Source organism: Oxyura jamaicensis, chromosome 1 (genome assembly GCF_011077185.1).
Source record: "Oxyura jamaicensis isolate SHBP4307 breed ruddy duck chromosome 1, BPBGC_Ojam_1.0, whole genome shotgun sequence".
In the NCBI taxonomy this organism is placed as follows: domain Eukaryota; kingdom Metazoa; phylum Chordata; class Aves; order Anseriformes; family Anatidae; genus Oxyura; species Oxyura jamaicensis.
Genome location: NC_048893.1, coordinates 98,467,808 through 98,489,947, shown reverse-complemented (window position 1 = coordinate 98,489,947; position 22,140 = coordinate 98,467,808). Strand labels below are relative to the sequence as shown.

The 22,140-nt window shown below is 34.7% G+C and overlaps 1 protein-coding gene across 3 annotated transcripts in view; it reads right to left on the bottom strand.

The window, feature by feature from the left end:
- The window catches only part of GBE1 (1,4-alpha-glucan branching enzyme 1), a 169,677-nt gene that overhangs the window by 3,025 nt on the left and 144,512 nt on the right, over positions 1 to 22,140 (bottom strand). Inside the window, exons 15-16 of one of the 3 annotated variants that reach the window (XM_035315354.1) lie at positions 9,491 to 9,608; positions 7,713 to 7,775 (exon numbers count right to left, since the gene is read on the bottom strand). In XM_035315354.1, coding sequence (XP_035171245.1) covers positions 7,713 to 7,775; positions 9,491 to 9,608 — 181 coding nt within the window. The remainder of the gene's footprint in view (positions 1 to 7,712; positions 7,776 to 9,490; positions 9,609 to 22,140) is intronic. The other 2 variants (XM_035315355.1, XM_035315356.1) reach the window with 2 other exon arrangements.

Sequence of the window (22,140 nt, the reverse complement as noted above, 5' to 3'; positions counted from 1 at the left end):
AGCTGATCTTCATTGAACCAGACAGAGTCATGTCCAATGCTTCTTGAAAGGCAGCAAACATAATGATTTCCCCTAAGGTTTCAGTGATAAATAGCTCCTACAAATATGTGCAGTGAAGGACGTACTTAATGAAGTCAACTAGTTCAGAACATATAGATAAAGGAGAGATTTTTTGAATTGTGTATTGAGAAACTCAGTGCTCTGGGTTTAAATGATGACATGAAAAGGGAAAGAAAAATTATTATTATTTGCTCCTAAGAAAGAATGTGTAAAAAGCTACTTCAGTTAAGGCAACAAATATTAACATCAATACAGGATACAGCAATTCTCAATCATATTCTGGTCAATAATATATCAGATCTTAGGAGGAATAAATTATCTCCATTCCTTTAAATTCAACTTATACCAGCTGAGAATCTGAGAACAGCATTCCCTGTTGATCAGAATTTTAGAACTGGTTTTAGGCACAATTTCAGAGTTTGTGTAAAATATACTTAGACTGATAAGAGGTATGTTTACGGTTTGTCATAAAGTGATTTAACTGCCAGCTTATTAGTCATGTGTTTTTCCACATCTGGGCAATTAAACATGTGTTCTAGTGTTTATTGATTTGGTAGGCTTCTTGCAAAATCATAGAAAAACCAACTGTGGCATTATCTCCTAATCTTATCAATTTATTTTATTCACCATTTTAAGCATCTCCAAAGCTTAAATAAAACCGCAAAAAACAACAAAACAAATAACTCTCTCCATCATAAGTTAAATATCCATTCCACCAGCATACAAATTTTTAAAAGAAAAAAAAACTACACAAGCATTAGATAATTCCTGTTACAAATGAAACAAGATATTAACGCCTTTTTTTTTTTTTTTTTAATTATTTTTAAACAGTATTTCCAGAAATACCACTAGGTATGTACTCTGGCTTTACTGTTTGTTTAAACAGACAGAATACATAACATTTGGGTGAGAGACAAGGGAGAAAAAATGTGACCAAAGAGATTGCAAATATTGCTAATATTTCCTGAGATAAACTGACATCTGGAAGACTATCTGCCCAGGAACCAACATTTTCAGCCTTCTCAGCCCAGATTTCTCACCACTACTCCGACACTTCAAATCCCAGAGCTTCCTCAGCCTCTCATTCTTTCATTACCTTAATTACTACTCTTGTGAAAACACACTCCACTTCCGTCAATTTATTTTCTCCAACCTTTTCTTGATTTCCTCCTAGTCACAGAGACTCCTCTTCTACCCAGCCTAAGGGCCATCATACTTGTTGCCATTACTGAACTCCAGCAGTCTGGCAATAGTGGTGTACTGAGTAGACTATGCCCTATCCGTGTACGGAAGAAAAAATAAAAGCCAACTTCTCATCATCTTTAAATACTGAAAAAAATGGCAAGTTTTTTTTCTTTTCTTTTTCTGAGGTAAAGCACTATGCTTTTTCTTAATATTTGGTTTAAGTCTTTAAATTATTTAAGTCCAAGTTATTTTAAAGAATTTTAAAGATAATTTCAATGCACTGAAATGCATTAATAAAGATACCAGTTTTAACTTAGTATGCTATGGGCCTGTGACAAACTCCATTCCATTTAACTTTGTATTCAGCATAACCCCAGTCCTTTTTCTTAGGGCTCCTACTCAGCATGCTGATTTTCTAACCTTCACTGATACATGACATTCATCTGCAGAATTCTTCTTCGTTAATTTGTATGAAGTTTCTGTTGGCTAAATTTATCAAGATACATCTGGATTAGACCTGTAACATTCATGTCTCACACTAATTCAGTGTCATCTACACATTTGCTGTCTCATCAGTACGGTTGCTGCTGAAGATTCCAAACAGTATCAGACCCAGCAGCAATTCCTAGGGCACTCTTCTTGATGCCACTCAACAGCTGGACATTCACCCTCTGACTACTAAATTTGCAGCAGTCCAACCAGTTCTCAACCTGTAAAACAAGCTTCCTATCCAGCTTGTAATTTCTAGATAAGAACGCTGTAAGAGACAAAGCTGTAAGTCTTACTGTGTTTATTGTATTAACCTCATGCACACAGCTAGAGTCATTTCATCACAGAAAGCAGGCAGGTTAATCAGGCATATTTGCCTTTGCTAAATCTGGATTGGCTTTCTGATTGACCCATCTCATATGCCTCATCTGTTTAGATATGGATTCCAAGAGGATGCGGTCCATGATCTCTCAAGGGGCCAAGCAGAAAGGCTCACTGGCCTACAGAGTCTTTAGCTTTCCTTTTTGCTTTTACTACAGCCTTTCTTCACCTGTCAGAAATTTTCCCTGACAACTATGATTTTTCACAGATGATAGCAGCCTTGCAACCACACCACTGAAATCTTTCCAGATTCCTGGGTATATCATATTTATCTAGCATCTTTAACGTGTCCCTAACCTATTGCTCTGCTGCTGCTTCTTTCTTTTCAGGAGTGTACTGGCACACAAAAGGGTCTGAGAGCAGGCTTTGCCCTCAGACACCGAGGCTTTAAAAAATAAGCATTAAATACTTCTGCTCTCTCCAGAGTACCTATCGTGTTTGACTCCTCCCTTTGTCAAGGGACTTGTATTTTTTTTTTTCTTAAGCTTTTCTGCTATTCGTACACTTTTTGTACACTTGCAGAACTCTCATCTTGCCATTCTTTATATCTCTAGCTATTTTTTAGTTTCAGCCTGGCTTCGACCTCTCTGATTAGGCTCTTAGTAGTTTACAACTTGTTTTTATATTCCTTCATTACTAACCTGTATCCCCTTATTTGCCAGATGCTCCATTTTGTAATTAAGTTTGTCAAGTAGCTCCTTATTTTTTATTACTGTGTTCAGCATGTATGTTCTTGTCATTTGTAATTTTACACAGAACAGTTATCGAGGTGTTGACTTTCAATTAACAATTATGAAAATAAAAGTCACTTAAGAATTGATAACTGACTTGTCTTTAAGGGATGTTTTAGAAAAAAAAACAGACAATTTAATGTAGAAATATTACATTACACTGGTTAATATCCTTAACTTTGATTTAGCTACCTCTACTACAAGAATAAAAATCATAGGTGCAAAGAGTAAAACTACTGATTATTTTCCAGTTTAGTTCAGTAAAAATAGCTTTGCAGCAACATCAACATTTTCTCTCTTACCACATTTACTCTATTATTCTTCACTACATTGGTCAAAACAATCAAAAACTTGATCTCATTTTCCCAGTCTTTCTTAGCCAAAGTGCATCTCTACGAGAGACCTGGACACTATCACAGGACTTCTGGAAACCTTTAAATTGTTAGCCTCCTTGTGCTCCAATTGATTCAAAATACTTATCTTAGGTCATGTAAAAGTATATAAAAGTACTCTAATTAAAACTGTCACAGGAAACCTACGTATTTATCAGTAAAAGACTATTACAGAAATGTCATTTTTTATGTTTTTATACCCCCGTGAAGAGGGTCTCAGAAGTTTTTTCTAGTTTTCCTTTTCCTTTCATATTCTGTTGTTCAATTATATAGTTCCAATTATTAGCTTTGTTTCTGTTGATGTGTGTTCTTCTAACCTGCTTCTCTTTGATCGCAAGTTTCATCTCACCCATGTCTCTTTCACCATTTCATGAGACTTACTGGATGAACATGGACAGAAGTGAAAACCAAAGTACAGAACACAAAGGAGAATACATGCGTAGCTAACCAGCTTCTTGACTATCATTCAATCATGACATCCTCTGAATCTTGTTTCAAGTATTCTATGTTCATTCTATCGGCCCTTTCCACTCTTTCCTCCCCCTCAGGGTTCCACAATGGAAGGGGCCTGAAGAGGCCCAACTCACCCTGAAAGCAGGGTCAGTTATGAGTCAAACCAGGTTACTCAAGGCTTTAAGACATCTCAGTGAATTCGCTCTTTGCTTTCTACACCAGTTGCTTGCTTATGACCTCCAGTCCTCTGTCACGTCATACAAACTCTGCTATTTTAGGAAGTCACGAAGACATCAAAACACACATAGGAAGACTCATAAGGCCTTTGCTAATGCATGGAGTAGAATATGGGGAAGGAAGAACATCAGATCCTTTTGGGACAGAGCTAGGGTGACTAAGCTGAGAAAAAGAAAAGGTTTTTAACAAAGTTAATTTTCAAGTGTTTGGTCATCAAGCTATTGTGAATCTTTTTCTCAATGGAGTATTCAGCAGGAATGAAGTACAATAGTTGTGGCTGACTTCACAGGCAGAATTGCTAACAGATATGACTGAGGATAAATATTTGTAAGTAAAATATAAGTGTTTTTTATTATCCCCTCTGACCTTTTGATACTGCTTGTCCATTTTAAACTGTAAGGCAGTCACACTGAAATGGGACAAATTCCATATAGATCAGGGTTTCTGGCATTAGTATAGTTTACATACTCCAATACATGCATGAAAACATTTTATTGCTTTCAACCTGCTTTCTACCTACACACATCGTGTTATGTCAAAATCATATTCCATTCATGTGGGCTATCGCACAAATAGGGAAAAGAATTGGTATTACTACTATTTGCTAGGAACGTATACAATGCTTTTCAGCCATATAAAACGCTTATTTCTTATATATATATTTTTTTCCCCTGTAAACATCCCGATAATTTCAAGAAACGAGAGATTAGAAAAGCTATGAATACAAGAATACAAAATACAGAAAGCATCTGTAGACAGCAGAACTTATAAGCATGAAGCTCACCTTATATATTTTGAGAGGACCATAATACGTAGCAATCTCCAAATATATATATTTCCACCACAAGCAAGAAGTTCTACAAAGGACAATTTCTACTTTCAGATCCATCAGACTAGATTCAGTACCAGGTGCAAGCACAACTGAAATTGGCTGGAACTACAATGAACTACCCTTCCTCCTACTTTGAGGGTTGGAAAACATCAAGTCCTAAAAATCATTTCAAGGTCATTTTGCAACAGATGGGAGAATTACTGGAACTCAGAGTTAGACCAGGCACTGCAGAAAAAATATTTGATAGTGCATATTGCAGCTGGTGGATGCAGAAGGCAATGTCACAAGAGCCTGTGCCAACATTTTCCCAAACTTTTAATTAAAATGAGGGCTTTGGACAATCTCATGTCTCAGTATCACTACTAATTGTCAGACACTGACACTATTCTGAAAATATAATTAACCATCAATGAATAAGATACGTGATAGCTTTTCCTTTCTGACTATAATTTGTTATACAAAACCACAGACATTTCAGATTTCATTTTGCTAGACATTGCATATGAAAAAGAAGGTATGCTTAAAATAATGTGAAGTTCTGTCTTCCAATTTGTTTTTCAATTTATAGCTGTAAAGCATGAATATGCAGAAAATCATTTCTCAGACTGTCTTGCTTCATTTATGCAAAAGATCTCCACATATTGCACAGGCTCTATCTCAAAATTTCTATTACCTTTTGTACTTTTTCTTAAGAAAGAGTGCTTTAAAAAACAACAAAAAATTACAAAGACAAATGTGAATGGAAGAAAGATTGAATGAAATTGGACAACATTAACTTTGGAATCATTACACTTGCTTGTTGCTGTTGTTTGTTTTAAGAAGTCAAATGATCAATGAATATGAGCAACTGATTCTGTAAGTCTTAATCATCAAGAGGTACAAATAACAAAAGATCTTGCTACTAGGAATCTTATCTGATTCCCCTAGTTATAACAGTTAGCTTTCTAACTACAAACACTCTTCATATATTCTGCATATCTGTAAATGGCAGGAGAGAAAACAGTTAAAGACTACATCACTCCCTAAAAATTCAATACATAAATCCTTATCATGAAAGTAATTCAAATGACTATTTTCAAAGCTAAGGTCACTAAAAGCTTTTAGATCATCTCGGTATGTGAATATTTTAATTTGTCAATAGACTCATGGAAGCAGGAAGTTGAACTTTGACAATAAATATTATACATTATGGCCAAGTTTAAAAAGCCCAACCCAGCAATAAGGATATTCTTAAAATAAGCCACACCATTTCTGTTTCATTAGGGGGGAGGAAGGGTGGCAGTGTGGGGTGGTGTATTTCAGCATCTATTTTTTAGATGACTGGAGCTAACTGCAAAGAGCTATGGAGAAAGATGGCAAAAAGGAAAGATGGCATAAAAGCTGAAATAGATTAAACAATAAACTGCATACTATTTTGCCAATGACGTAACACACTCTACAACATTACATTTAGCCTGCTTGTTACTCAGTTCTGGTGGTGCAAAGTATAAAATCCACTGCTTCCCTATAAGCCCTTACTTCTATGCGTTAAAAAAAATACTTAAGTTACTTGGACTACATTGATATCAAACAATATTTTACAGTAAAATTCAATCAAGTCAGTTGCCTGATAAAACATTTGGAACAATGAATGTCATCAAAACAGATTGCATTTCCCCCCTCCTGGTCTAAGTTTCACATCCAACAATCAAGAAAGCTATCAACAAATGACTTTGTACATAAAGGGACACTAGGATCAGACAGGAGTCAAAATGCATTTGCAGCATTTAATTTACTACCTGCAAAGAAATGTGAAGACTTATGCAAAACAAAGTTTATACAAGCACTGAAAAAACACAAAACTTTCATAAAGCATAGCTCAAAAAAAAGACTACTGAGGAATATCATGGTGGAAATACAAACAGAAATAAAACTGTGGTAATAAGTCCATTTGTACAATGGCAAAGAGGTTAACAGCTTGTTATTAGAAGGTTTGATGACATGGAAAGTTATGTAGATTGCATATATTTGTTAACAATACAGAACAGAGCAAGCAGAGAGATTGAAAAATTAGATTATAATCACTATTTAAATCAGTCATATTACAACGGATTTTTTGGTGCATTTTTCTATTGAGTTTTCAAGGTGTGTCTAATGATTTTGAAATCTGGCCTTCTTATAGCATTACTAAACAGAACCTGAATTATCATCTGTTCATGAGCAAAATATTTCAGTGCAATACCTAGCAGTGCTTACAAAGCTTCATTCAGTTTTCTTCGCTCCAGGTATTTCATATTTCCCTTCTTATTTTGCTCCGTCACTTTGTGTTTTTCTTTTATTAGGTGATGTTTCTAGAATGAATCATGTCACATCTAATCTCCTATTTTTGTAATGTGTTTGTGCACTATTTAAGCTTGACTTGAGCAGCAGAATTATTGCATGTGATTTCATTTTGCCATAGTACTCTGGCCATCTTTTGCTGACAGTGCTTACTAACACACCTTAAGGGAGGTGCATCTGTCACCATAAAAAAAAATAAATAAATAAAAATCTTTTGAGTTCTATGGTGGAGGAAAAACTAAAATTTTTGAAACTAGATACTTAAGTTTCATGCATTATGCAAGTACAATAAGATAAATATTAAATAACCAGTAAAAAATTTGTGTGAGTTCACCGAGGTGGCTGCCATTACATCTTCTGAAAAGAAACTTGAGAGAAGACATCTACTTGGATTTTATAACCTTCAAGTAAGATTAAAGCAGTTCTCAAGAATGACTGGTTATCTAAGAACTAGGATTTAAAATGCTATTTATAATAAAACAAAAAAATGTTTTATTGTAAAATAGCAATTGGAGATATTTATTGTAACTTTTGTTCTTTGTTTCTTGGAGTTCTATCTTGCTCAATTTGGTCTGGTTTTCCAGAGTGTTTCCCCAGCTACATTTCCTTTGTGTCCTTTTACTACCGTTTTACCTTTATGTGGTGCTTGTGGCATCTTCTGGGGTGTTGACTGAAGCTGGTCTGTGAATTGTACTGCTGAAGGACATAAAAGACAGTTATCGTGACCCATTCTGATGGGTTTCTATCTGACCCAGAAGTGCCATTGCCATGCTTCAATTTATGCTGCAAAAATGCATTTGCTGCTTTGCTTGTCACATGCCTTATCATCTACATGCTCCTAGCAAATCACATCTTCATATTGTTGCATTTTTTCTGTCTTGAATGACTTGCACTCGTCATCTAAAAGTCCAAATGTGAAATATACATTCTAAATTAGTTAATAGCCTCACAGAAGTTGAGTTAGTGGCAGATAATTAAGATGCTTTCTAATCACTAAAGCAAGGTATTTGAATTGGACACAGGAAGCAAGAATTCTGGGAGCATTAATTTGCTGTATAACCTTCAGGAATGAACTCTTAGAGTCTGTTTCTTACTGTGCAAATGAGAATAGATACTTTCCTACATTACAAGGGCATTGTCACATACAGACATTAAAAAAAAAAAAAAATGTTCCCAAGATCCTTTAGGCCAAGAGCACATAAAAGCACAAGAATTCTTTTCATGAAATAAAAACACTTTAAAACATGCAAACAAAAGAAATGCCAGTACTCTGAATATAATGAAATGGGGTGAAAGCAAGTGTGAGACAGATTAAAAGCTACAGTAATTCTCAGGAATTTAGATCTCGTGAGACACATTAAGATGTGACACCAGAAACTGATTTCTCCATTCTGTCATGGAAGAGTGGCACACACAAACCAGTGCAGAGATCTTCTGTATCTGTAGCCTGTTACAATATAAATGTATTGTATGTACAAGGATTTCTGTGTACAGCTATTCCTATGTATAGAAATACACACACCCCTTCACACGTATATGTTTTAAATATGAATATCTAGTCAGCAACTTAACTGTTCTCAGAACTTTTTCAGTCAACTCTGCCTTAATTCATGGCCTTTTTGAATCTTAATCTCTGAGCTTGTGAACCTACATACACATGTATGTGTATATGTATACACATATATAATGAATGGGGAAATAAATTCATAAATTTTTAAGTGTCGTGATTATGATTTCAAGAGTAATGACAAAGTTATTTTTGCTTTGATTAGACACCACCTCAGCTAACAGAAATCATATGCAAGTATATGCCTCCCACTTTATCTGAAGTGATCTGTGGGAAAGTCTTTATTCATTATTTATTATAGTTTAGGACTGGAAATTCTTGATGGGAAAAGAGAAGGTCTGTTCTATGTTGGATTTTTTTTCTGTGAACTGAGGAGAGGAAGAAGCCAGTTGCCAACACATGATTTGCTCTTACTCGTGTTTGTGGAGTTAAGCACATGATGTTAAGAAAGCGATGCAAAAATTAGTTTCTATGGAGCTTTATTCACAAATAAAGCATGAAGATGGTATTTCTCAGACATGAAAATAAAGTAACTGATTATGTTCAAAATGACAATTCAAAAGCATGTTAGAAGGTTTTCATGCATATTGTTTGGCAAGGAATGTTGTATCTGTACTGCAAGAGGGCATGCACGTTTAAATGTAATGTCAGAAAAGGAAAGTCAGTTAACATTATAGGTCATAATAAAGTCACAGCATCACCTCTCCTATATTCATCTAAAGGGTGATTTCAGAAAAAAAACACAATCAACAAAAAACCAACACAGAAATATTCCTAGAATATGCTTCATACTTCTCCAAATAATTTTACATTTTTTCAGATAAAAACAGAATGTCTTACTTACCATAAGTGAATTATGTCGATAATTGTGAGGATATTCTTCAGAGAAGTACTCTGTATTGTGGTCCAGCCTTTGATGTCCTCCATATTCTGAAGCATCAGAATCCAGAAGGATTTTATACTTAAGGAAAACTGTTAAGGAACTATACCAAATTACTGTTAAATGGGAAATAAAGCAGAAGAACTGAAAGAACTGTTGAAAATTATTTCAACTTATAATCAATATATAAGATGTTTTTTCATTGTTGTTGCTATTTTTTTTTTTATTTTTTTCATCAACCTAGCAAAAGAGTGGGAAAATATACAGAACCTATAGAAACTGTGTGACAGTTTGTCTTGAAATTTTCATCTTAGTATAGTGATTCCTAGTAAAGAAAGCACCTTATCATCTCTGACATCTTCAAGGACAGATAAATTGACAGTATTACAGTGGTAATATGCACACAATTTGTGTAATGATCTAGACTAAAAATGCAACACTAAATAAAATGAGTGGCTGATTTGACATAATACAATTGTGAACAACCATAAAAATTACAGGCAGTGTTCAACAGTCAAAGAATCTGATCAAGTGTCAATGAGAAAAGATGCACTTTTACAGAAAAAAACACCTTACAACTCCAATGAAAGTTTTTTCAGAAGAGGCCTTGAGTTATTATAACATAGAGGAACAAAAGGAAGGTTGTATTTAATAAAAAGACCTTGTAAAACAAATGTTCTGACGGCAGTTGCTGAAATGGCGTGTTATTTAACATTTTAACAATGAGTTGGACTACCTGCACACGTACTTAGAAGGATTCAAAGAGATTTAACAAAAAATAAGAGAAAATAATTTTAAAAGAAGAAAAACAGAAATAAGGTAGAAAATAAAGAGCTAATACTTACTCAAAAGTATGCTTCTTATTATTTGGGACAACAACAAATTAAATGTTTTATGATTTTCTGGAATTTTCACATTTAAGGATGTTGGAACACCGCAGCTGTAGATGTTCATTACAAAAGCTATTTAGAACCCTTTAATTTAAGTACCTTTGATTTTCTTGCTTGGGTATCATTAAAACATCTTTTACCCTTCTGAAGTTATAACAGAAAGACTCAATCTATCCCACCACCACCAACCAACAAACCAAACAAAACAAACAGAGAAGGAAATAAGCATTCTATTATCCACAATCTGTTTCCTTGATTTAAAACTATGGAAGAATCTTGTTTTGCTAGAGCTTGTATTTAACAGAATTAGGAAAGACTAAAGCAGCCCTACTGATTTCAATCTCCAGCAAAAAGAAACTGTTCATTTGAAGCATGACATAACACAAAAGATGCCTAAACTAAAAGTGTAAATTTACCCTGTGATTAGAGACCAGAAGATTGCACAGATTTTGGTGACAAAAGGTAAGAAAAAAGAAATACAGATACAGAAGAGGGAAGAAAACCAAAGCTCTCAAGTAGCTTCTGAACATTAGCCATTCAGTAGTGTCTTCTCCAGAAGTACTTCCTGCAAAGGATACCAATGTCCATGACTGCCATGTTAGTATTTGATTTCTAGAGGGTAGGTACCAAAGAGAGAAACAGAAGATCACTGCATTCTCTAATAACATTTTCATGTGAGTGTTTGATAAATAATAATAATAAAAAAATAATTAAAAAAAAGTTTTAATACTCAATGTGTGCACTACTTCCCTCACCTCCTTTTATTTTATAAACATGCCCAACATACCATTCATTTGTTACCATGAACAACATACCAAACCAAACTCCAAACTACAGCTCCTAGTTTTCTCTTTGGTACCCTTTCAAATCCAGCATCAGCAAGGGCTGCTACTATTCCACTGCATATTGTATGAACGTGAATGTCTCCCTCAAGCATTTCATCCTTTGCTACTGCGATCTACACTATATATTAAATTTAATAATTTATCCATGTTGCTGAAAGCCCTGACATCCCTAATGATTCCTTTAAAACTATTTACAGCAATGCAATTGTTATAGCTATGCTAATTTTGAAACAAATTATCCCATTTGCTTAATCCAGGCTATAAAAGTATGTCTAGCAACGTTCTCTAGCAATCACTGCCTCTCCACACCTTGCAACATAGCTGATTTGGTATAAATACTGCTAACCAGATCCTGAATAATGGGGTCAAAAGCATCCTAAGATCTCCACAAATTAAGTATTTCTCAGGGAAAAAGACTGTTTCATAAACAAGCCCATTTGCCTTCCAACTTAAACCTCACAGAAAAGCCACATTTCGCATTTCAGAATTTTAGAAGCATTTAAGTTTATAAACACTACCATCATGAAAACATTAAACTGCAGTTATGTATTTTAATTAAGCACATAATAGAAATGTTTTCTTTTGCAGTGGGGCCTCTCTTGTTTCAGCACTAGTGTGTTGGATACACTAGCCTGTACTCTGACTGAAAAAAGATTTCTGTTCAGTTTGATGCTCTGATTTTAAATTTCCTTACTGCTACAGTAAAGGAGAGCAGCAAAAGCAATGAACTCTTGTACAGATAGAGCTGGAAGTGGAAAGTGTGTCATTATCTACCACATTAATTACTGAACTATTATGCTTTTATGGTATTTTAAAATATATATTTTAACACAGATTTCTAATTTAATCTTATGCATGCTTAATGACACATAAAATACTACTAAGTAAATGAAAACCATAAAATAGAATAATTTGTATTTTGTTTCTCAAGCTTTAGTGTTGAAAAAAAAGAATCCCAGTATTATCTGTGGGGGTGATAGACCTGCATAATTAGGAGCTTTGCCGAAGAGCAGATGGGAATTTCTACCGACCAATTTTAAAATTATTTAAGGCTTACTGAGTGTTTGTAAAGAATCAGTCCTCTGTATGGTCTGGTTTGATTCACTTAATTTTATTTGAATGGTTTTTTATCCATGATAGATGTTAAAGTGCAGTTGGGTCCTCTGTATTATACATAACTCCTATTATACAGATTATCTAACTTGATGGGTATCCTGTCATCCAGACATGACTGAGCAAAACTGGAAACAGAGGAAGGATAACCAAACGTGTATGAAAAGACTGTCATCCTGTTACACATCCACCTTTTATAATGTTTTTAAAGTTAGGACTAGGCACTATTATAGTTTAGATTTTATTGTACAATTAAATGTTTAAGCACCCATACCTCTGTTTGTCTGTTTTCCAGCCATGCACATAGAGCGTGCGTGTGTACATAAACACATTTATTTTCTTTTCAACTCATATGTAAATCAGCTCACATTCTCACCAAACTTCTCAATATATAATACCTAATAAAGATTTCATTTTTATCCCTTGCTACTATTTCTTGGCTAAAAGCAAAAACGGTACGGTCCTAGAAATACAGATTGGATAAAGCTGAAGTACAGATCAAAAAAGATCAAAAACTGTGCTGAAACACTTATGTCTGTATATAGAAACTTTCAGAAAGTGAATTTAGGCTAGAAAGGAAGGTATGGACAACAGACATGGGAACACTTTGAAGAAGCTTTTGATCCTTTAAAAAGTTTAGGATCATCTGGCTGCCCTTCGCCAGTTACAGTGGCAACAGCTAACACCGACATGACCCCACACCTACTACAGCTGGAAATAATATCCTTATGACAAGGTGAATTTTACTCATTCTCATTATACCCACAGGGATTAAAAGTTTCACTCACCCAAGTAAAAGCTAAGGTACAGGTGGATGCTTTGTTTGGGAGTGTCCAAAGAAAGTTTTGGATGGTTTATTTTGTATGTTTGCTTGCACAAAACAAGCAACGTTCCCATTAAGCCTCTTTCAGTATTTCCTAAGGGAAATAGCTACCGTGCATATGCTGTCATAGTTGCACACAGACTACAGAAGACCATCTCTTCTCAAGAACACTACATCTCATTAAATAGTTTAATGTACTTATCGTTCAAAATACACTAGCAAAAGCTGTACAAAAAGCAAGAGATATTTAACTAGGGCATTTGACACAACATGCAGAATGTTGTGTTCTGCACGAATGCAGAAAAAAATCCCGCTACCCTGCCCCAAAATTCATTGTCATAGATTATGAAGCAAAAGATCCTCCAATACTCGTAAAAAAATCAGTCCTCTGCATGCAATCTTACATTATGCATTACAGAAAAAGTAGGGTTTATAAACATGGAGAAGTGAAGAAAGGACAAGAAATTTCTTAGTGAAAAAGTTAAAAAGGCGCTATATCTGTTTGGACCCAGCACCCAGTAGACTGCAGAAACAGCAATTGCAAGATGGCTTTCTTCTTTCAAATAGAAATTTATATAGCAGCAGATTAAAAGAACAACAACAACAACAAACAACATTTTCCTCAATCATTAACAGTCCAATGTAACACTGAAGTGCTGAAAATTCATATTCTTACTGAATCCAGACAGTGAATTAAAGCAGTTATATTAGCATTATTCAAGAAAGACTTACAAAATAGACCCCAAAACCCAGAAAAATTATCCAAATTTATAATGAATTAGTAAGTTTCCCGATCAACACATCTACCTATATGTTACATATAACTTGTTTCAGTAGATAAAAATACTGGTGAAAGCAACATGTCTTCAGATTTTACCACTTGCAAAACCATTAAGAAGTGGTCGTGACAAGAAGAATATACGCAAATAAAATGCTGAGGCTTCCAGTGACTATAATTTTAATATTAAAGGAATGCTAGCAGTATTGGACACTAGTACTCTCTCTCTTCTTAGGCAGAAATGAGTTCACACGATTTCCATACACTTTCATGCACATCTATTATCTAACGCCCTTGCCTGAAAAGACAGAAATTTTTTGAGTTATTAAACTAGGATTTACTGAAGTTTTTAATGAGGATGTGTTTAGCAGCTTCACCATCATCCTTAACTGTAGCACATGAAAACCAAGGCTGACTCCATCTAATGCTGAGTGTTAAACTGCTTCTTAGTATGGTTAGTTTATTAGCTACATGTACAATGACTGCAGAAGATAAAAACTCTCAAATAAAAGCCTTTTATGAGTTGGAAATATTTCAACAAATAGCCCTCAGACTCTGGTAAAATATTTTTGCCCACCTGCAATGAAAATCAAAAGCCACCTTTCAAGTATTGTAACAGCATTCTCTTTTGTCATTTTAGCAACAAGCATACAAGAAGTTTGCACCTGAACCAGATTCAACATTGTAATAAATGGATACTCAAAGGTCAGATTGAATAAACTGGCAAAACTATGTTGAATGACTCACAGCAGCATTTAAAATCTGAATATACAAGTCTTTCCAACTTTGCTCCTTAAAATAAAGTCATTCTAAGTCAACAACATAGAAGACTACAAATTATTAATGGGCAACCCTTATGAAGTGTGGACTAGAAACCTATCATTAATGTACCACAACTTCCTTCTACTACTTTCATTTAAACACAAACCCTGTTTTTGTTGTTGTTGTTTGTTTGTTTGTTTTTTTTAGTACTTTTGGGTAAAATATGAAAATTCACAGATGTAGGTTTCACATTTTAACTGAAGCCTTCATAGTTTTCAACCACGACCAGAAGTTCAAGTGCACCTAAATGCACCATCATCTGAAACTGTTTTTCCTTACTGAGACATTTTTGCATTCCTTACATTTCTGAACCTCTGGCTGTACTTAAGATATCATACTAATTTTCTCTAGGTAATGTGTCTCAGAAGATAGAAGAGAAACCCTCCCTGGTTTTATGAATAAGACATACTATGGCTATTTAGACAGGGCTTTCTCCACTTGCACAGTTTTTTTTTTTTTTTTTTTTTTTTTTTTTTTAATCAGTTTAAGCAGAATATGAAGCTCAGTATATATGCTTACCTTAGTAAGACAATATTAGAAGCATACACAAAACTTGCCCCAAACAGGAAAATATTTCAGTTTGCTTCCCCCTGACGTCTGAATACTCAAGTTGTGTGTCTAAAGGTTGACGATGTGAAATACATAATTTGTCTAAAAAACTGATAAATGAAGAAAAACACCCCAGATTCAACACAACTCTTTTCAAAGCAATTTGTTTTAACTCAAGTCCAGAAAATTCAGAAATCCATCTTAAGAGTTTTTTTCTTTACTAAATAAGTTCAAATCAGATCCATTTAAATATTCCACTACTTTTGTTTATTTTAAAGTCAACTCTGAGAATGCTCTGGCACTATGAAGATAGTTTGCTTTCCAAATCTAAACAGGCTCCATTTATTTATTTATTTATTCATTTGTGTTTACTCATCTTTAAGAACTTTGCTGACAGAAATAACAGAAGGTGAAAAGCTGCTATTTAGGAAAGCTACTGCTAAATAGCTCCAAGAGCTCACTTAGACAAGAAAAGTGACCTCCATTTACCACAGGAGTTTACAAGCACACAGGAGGGTAAGGCGCAGTATCAATAAGCTTGTCTGAAGGAGTGAAGATAAGGTTTGTAAGTCATAGAATGGGATCACCAAACATTCAGGTTGGAAGTCAGTTACAGGGTCAGATCTGGTTGTTCTCAGCTTTATCCAGTAAGGTCTTTAAAAAGGTTGCCATAAATACTGAGCCTGCATGATGTGATAGTGAAACTGTTGCAACGTTTGCTTGACTGTCAGCACTGTAGATAAGTTTCTGTTTGCCAAGGCAACATCTCTGCAGCTAGATCTGTAGCTAGTGAAGCTGTACCATGGTTGCAAACACCATCTACGACATAATTCAGATTTTCAATTGGATTTACTAGAACCATGCCCTACTCCTTCCCAAGAAGAAAAAATACCTGAGTTGAGATTGCTGTTCATCATCTGGTTTTCAAGACTATGTATAAAAACTGTTGGAAAAAGTACTCATATGACAATGAAGACAAAACAGGACTGTCATGTACTAGCTGGTTTGAGAAGTCAAAGGCAATGACAATGAATCAGGGCCAAAGGAAAATATTTACCCTACAGAAAGCAAGAACAGATAAGCTCTCCTGGCAACAATTTTCATTGCCAAAATGTTACCGCTCAAAGTAAAAGAAAATAGCCTGCCAAAAAGTGAAGACGAGAAACAAAATAAGAAGGAAACCCAGGTGCATTAACAGCTGTAGAACTGTAAATCATTATAATAAAGTTGAATTGTTAAAGATACTGAAGACCTGCAATTTTTCGAAGAAATTGATTTTGTAAAAGAAAAGCTATGGGCACAAGCATAATTTATGAACTACTAACTTGCACACAAAATGAGAAATATAGTCATAGATCAATATGGCTAAACAAAGAACTTTTCATTCACCTCAAATCCTAGGAAGAAGTATAAAGAAAGCAGAAACCAGATTTTCAAGCTAGGAAGAAATAATATCAAAGTAATGATAAGGAAGTTAAAGGAACAAAATGATATGCTAGTAACATGCACTAAGGAAAACAAGAACTCATCTTTAAATGCACTATGTACACAGAAAAGATGAAGAAAAGTGAAGCTGCCAGAAGGACCGTAAAGGTTTTTTTTTTTTTTTTTTTTTTTGCTTTTAACAGTTCTTGAATTTCAATAGAAAATTGGGTAACTAGCATAATTAATTTCTAGGTAATTGTTCCTCCTCTCCACATACTCCTAATTTTGGAGAAGACTAAGGTGTCAACCTACAATTGAGAAAGAGCATATTACAGAGCTTTTAGATAAATTTTCAAATTAAATTAAGCACCTCAGCCTGATGAACTTCAGCTCCAGATATTTAAAGGATATTTGAAACCATTTAGAAGTTAGCTTGTGGCACAGTACTGGAGGGAAAAAGTATTGTGCCTTTTTGCTTCAACCAAATGTAAATATGGATATATGGATCTATTTAAATCCACATCAGTTGTTAATCATGATGATAAATTGCTGATTTACTTCACTGCCTGCTTATCCTTGTTTACTTGCAATGTATCTGATTCATACTGCGCTAATAGGAAAATGAATAGCATATATTATATCATGTTTTCATCCTACTGTTGTTTAGGATGTAAGGTCTTCTGACAAGTCATCTGTGCCAGAACAGAGATGGTGACACTTATGAGTACCTACCTTCTTGTCTTGAAAGGAAAACATATTCCTTTGTTTTACTGCAGGGAACAGCATTCTCCATTATCACTGCAGGCCATTCTTATAACCCTTATTTTCTTGCTCCTGCCAGTACTTTCACAAACACTTTTCCATTCGTATATTTTGTCCATATTAGTGATACGTGTGTTACAAATCTATTATTATTTTGCAGATGGCAAAATCTACCGCTGTATCAAGCATGCTACTGTAAAGTCAAGAAATGGTCCCAGGTGAAGGAGGGGAAGTTCAGCTGGGATAAATGTAAATGCTATACAGGTAGGAATAAGAAGTACCTAACTGTGGGGAATACTGCAATATGAGAAGAAGTAAATAGTTAGGAAGTACAGAGAAATAACATGAATTACAAATGGAACATGTCCTGGCACAAACACCACACAGGACTTGAGTTTTTCAAGACCATGAATTTGATGAACTGTCAGAGCTGTGACTTGTTTTTGGCACTGAGCTTCAAGGAAAGCTAATTCCAGAGAATGGCTGAATAACTTCAACAAGAGAAAATCAAAAAAGTGACATCAGCATCATCAAAACAGAAAAGATGTTTCTCCTCCATTAAAAACAGGACCAATAATAAACAGTGCTTAAATTGCAGTGAGACATTTCAGTTAACAAATAAGAAAAAAAAAACATTATAATAGCAGAGACAGTAACATACTGGAATAGATCCTACTACAAAAGTGGTGAAGTTATTTTGAAATTATGGTGATTAACTTAAATGGAAAACAAATCATAGCTCCATTCCTCTTCTGTTTCCTTTCAGCCATTCTCATTCTGAATAGAGGAAAAAAAGGTTTTACTGCAGACAGGTCTTGAAATCACCACTACCCCACAGAAAAGTCTAGACAGTATTAAATAAACAAAAGCAGAAACTTGTGAATGGCTTCCCTGTTAACATTCAAAATTTTATCTACAATCAGAACTAGAGACAGCTGACCTAGATGTTATTTGTCTATCTCCAAACTGAAGCAAATTAGTCAGAAACAATTTGTTAGTTCAAGCTGCCTGTTTCTCATGAAAAGGCTTCTGAAAGAGCATAATTTATGAAGTAGAATTCCAGTATCACCATAGAAATGTTTTCTTTTTTCCTTTACCTAATGAAACTGTATTTCCGAAATAGCATATGTTGCCCTGATAGTAGCACCGATTCATGGCAATGGAAACCCATGTCTTTTCCTAACAAGATCAAACTTTTTCAAGGTGCATTAGTAGGCTATATTTCTCATTCACACATATTAACCTTAATGTATGAACTACCTTGATAGAATGTGGCATTTGGCTGATTCTAAATTAAGTCCTTTGTCTTCATTTGCTGTATACACCCTGAATTCTAATAGGTACGGACAGTTACATAACTGTACTTCAAAGCAGCCTGCAAAGTAGCATCTTCGCCTTCAGCAATCACACTCCAGTGACTCATTCAAGTGACCTTATTTGCTCATTAGAAGCTCTCTGTGCAGGTTGCAAATGTCAGAGAGCCAGTGTTAACTTTTTTTTTTTTTAAAAAAAAAGTATATTTTTGCAGCATTTTAATGACAATATTTGTGATATTTCAGGCCTCAGTTAGGTATTCACGTATCGACAAATCTGACTTTGAATATATTCACTGTAAATTCATGACAACAGTAAGTGACTCTTTGATATTCATTCATTGTATCTTCGCAGTGCTTTGGATACATTATACCATATAAAAATGGCGATATTTGTAAACAGGTAACCATTTCTTCCCACTACGAAATCTCCCTACTTGCATTTTAGCAGTATATGACAACATAAAATGTCAAGACACAGAGATAGGCTAGTAGAGGCTCGATACTGCTCAACAACATATACTGACTTTTATACTCACATACACACGTCTCCGTCCCTGAATGTCTCACATTAGGATACATGATCTTAGGAGAACAAGATGTAGACTGAAGCAAACCACTTTCAAGGGAAATAAATCAACGGAGAAGACAATTGTATAAAAGAGAAGAAAAACTGACTCCAAGCTGGCTGAGACTCTTCATAAAGCTGCCTGTTCAGAAAGACCTTCCAAATTAAGCAGGACCAGAAGTACTGTAAAGACTACTATTACTCCTCTTAAAAAAAGTATGATAAGGTTTGCTATGCCAACAGCCTACAAATAAGGAACAGCTGAAAGAAGGATTACATCTTCAATGAGATAAGAATAGAGGAATGCCTACAAAAACATAGGCCGGAGAGGCAGGAAGCTCTATAATGTTTAATATACCTGACAACAAATCTGGGCAGCTATATATGGCAACAATGTTATGATATGTACTATTAGAATATATGAAGAAATATGTCAGAAATACGTCAAAGCCATTCACTTAATATAGATAAATGTAATAACAAGAGTTACATACACTACTTTGATTAATCCAATCTATTTAATAAGCTTAAATCTAGGTATGGGCTGATGAAAAGATCATCACATTTCTCACGATTCCCAGTATCATTCAGACAAACTTTTTAATAAAAACATCAATGCATTATAGCAGTTAGCTCCTAAGCCTTAATCAGTAAATTGCCTCTCAGAGTATCAAATTCAAAATCCACTGACTTCTTAAAACAAAAACAAAATGGTAACAATAAACTCATGTTCTTAAGTACTTCTACTTCATGTTTAAGTTCCAAAGGGAGAAGGAAGAATTGCTTTCAGAAGTGGAGAACGGTTGTCCTGAAGATTTAAGGTCATGTGACAACATTTCTTTCTGAGTTCTAGCATCACAATGTTTTTATAATGAGACATTTTTTTTTCCTTATCCAACTGAAAGCATGCTTTTTGTTCCCTTGACATGGGAAACATTACTGTGTTCCACTTGAGAGAAAACCATGCAAAAGAAGTCAGATTTGAAACCTGAAAATCTTTTCAGGCTGGCTTTGTGAACCAGAACTTGTATGTAGGCAGATATATAGTTAGAAATAGAACATACATTATTTGGGATGATCTTTAAAATCCTAGATCCTGGAATGAAGAGACAGTTCCTGTCTCCAGTTGGCAATAGCTCATTCCCAGATTTCATTCCCCTCATTCATACATTGAACTACCATAGAATAAAATGACTAGCAGAAAGACTGTTGAGGTGATTGATGGGAAGACTCTATATTTGAGATTCCCAAGCAGAAACACTGAATTATGAGAAGCTCACTGCTTCCCCTCAGAGCACGATAGAGTAAAAGGGGATAACACTTCCTTAACTAAATGAACAAATGTCTCAGAGGTAACAGTGTGTTTGACAGAAACGCAGTGGCAGCGATGGCACTGAAAACCCTCAGTGATCTACCGGAGGAAATGGCTAACACAACACACTGAGGACACAGATTCACAAAATCCACTCTTTGATTGGGGTGGGAGGAGTTACTGAGACAAAACAGCTTTAATAAAAGTGAGTACACTGTCTGTAATTGGCAGTTCCATTAGCAGTAGAAAAAAATAGCTCAGTCAATGAAAACGTTAGTATGTATCTTTAGGCGTTAACAAAAACTTTTTAATATTTAAAATGTCTATAATTAATAAATGATGAAATAAAATTATATTACACACACTTAAAAGACTAGAGTGTACTGAGACCAACATATTAAAATAAACACATGCTTTAAACTGCAAATATGAGACATCATGGTATGCCTTTTATAACAACATACTTGTTTTGAACACACTTGAGCTGCTGTTAAGTTCTAATATGATTTTCAGTGAATCAGAATAAGGATCTAAAAAAATTTGATTATCTACTACTAAGTGAATAAAAAACATTTTCCAGCAAGTTACAAGTTAAATAAAATAAAAATAAAAATCAATTAGCATTGAGTGTGCTGCTGGCCATGATACAGCATAGAAAGCTGTCTCAATGCTTAGAGTGAATTAGCCACAGACCAACCCAGCTGGGCCTTCAAAACTAGTGAAGAGCAGATCTTGCAATTTGCTTCACAACAGCTACTATAGAGCATTCTCGGCTGAAACAGCAGCAACACATTCAGGATTCTATAAAAAAAAAAGTAAATGCCTAAGGAAAAAGAAGATTCTGGTGCTGTAAAATAGATACATGAAATGTTTCTGAAATGAGTGAAAAATTTAGAGCACTGGTAAAAAAAAAAAAAAAAAAAAAAAAAAACGACTGCTTATATAAAATATTAATTTAGTCAGAATAGTCATAAAAATATTTTCTTAAAAATAAAATAAGCCAAATAGCTTCAGAAGTGCCTGAGCACAGCTTAGTCCCATCTTAGCTATAAAGGATAAGGAGTAGAATTATTGTAAAACTGTGTAGCACATCTACTTACATGCACAAAAATAATGCCTGGGTATTTAAATCAATTAGAACTAACCAGAAAATGAACCTATGGAAGCAGACTTATGTAATAGTTACATACAAGCCTGATCAAGACATTTTACAGAAGAGAGAAAAATTATACCAAGTTCTTGAAAGTGAGATTTTTTTTTTTTTTTAATATTTCTCAAGAATTTCTGCGAATTGAACCTCAAAAGCATGTTTGACAAAGAAAGGCAGAAAGCAAACAACAACATGTTTTGGATTACAGCTCCCTCACGAGGGGAGCGGAGGGGCAGGCGCTGAGCTCTGCTCCCTGGGGACAGC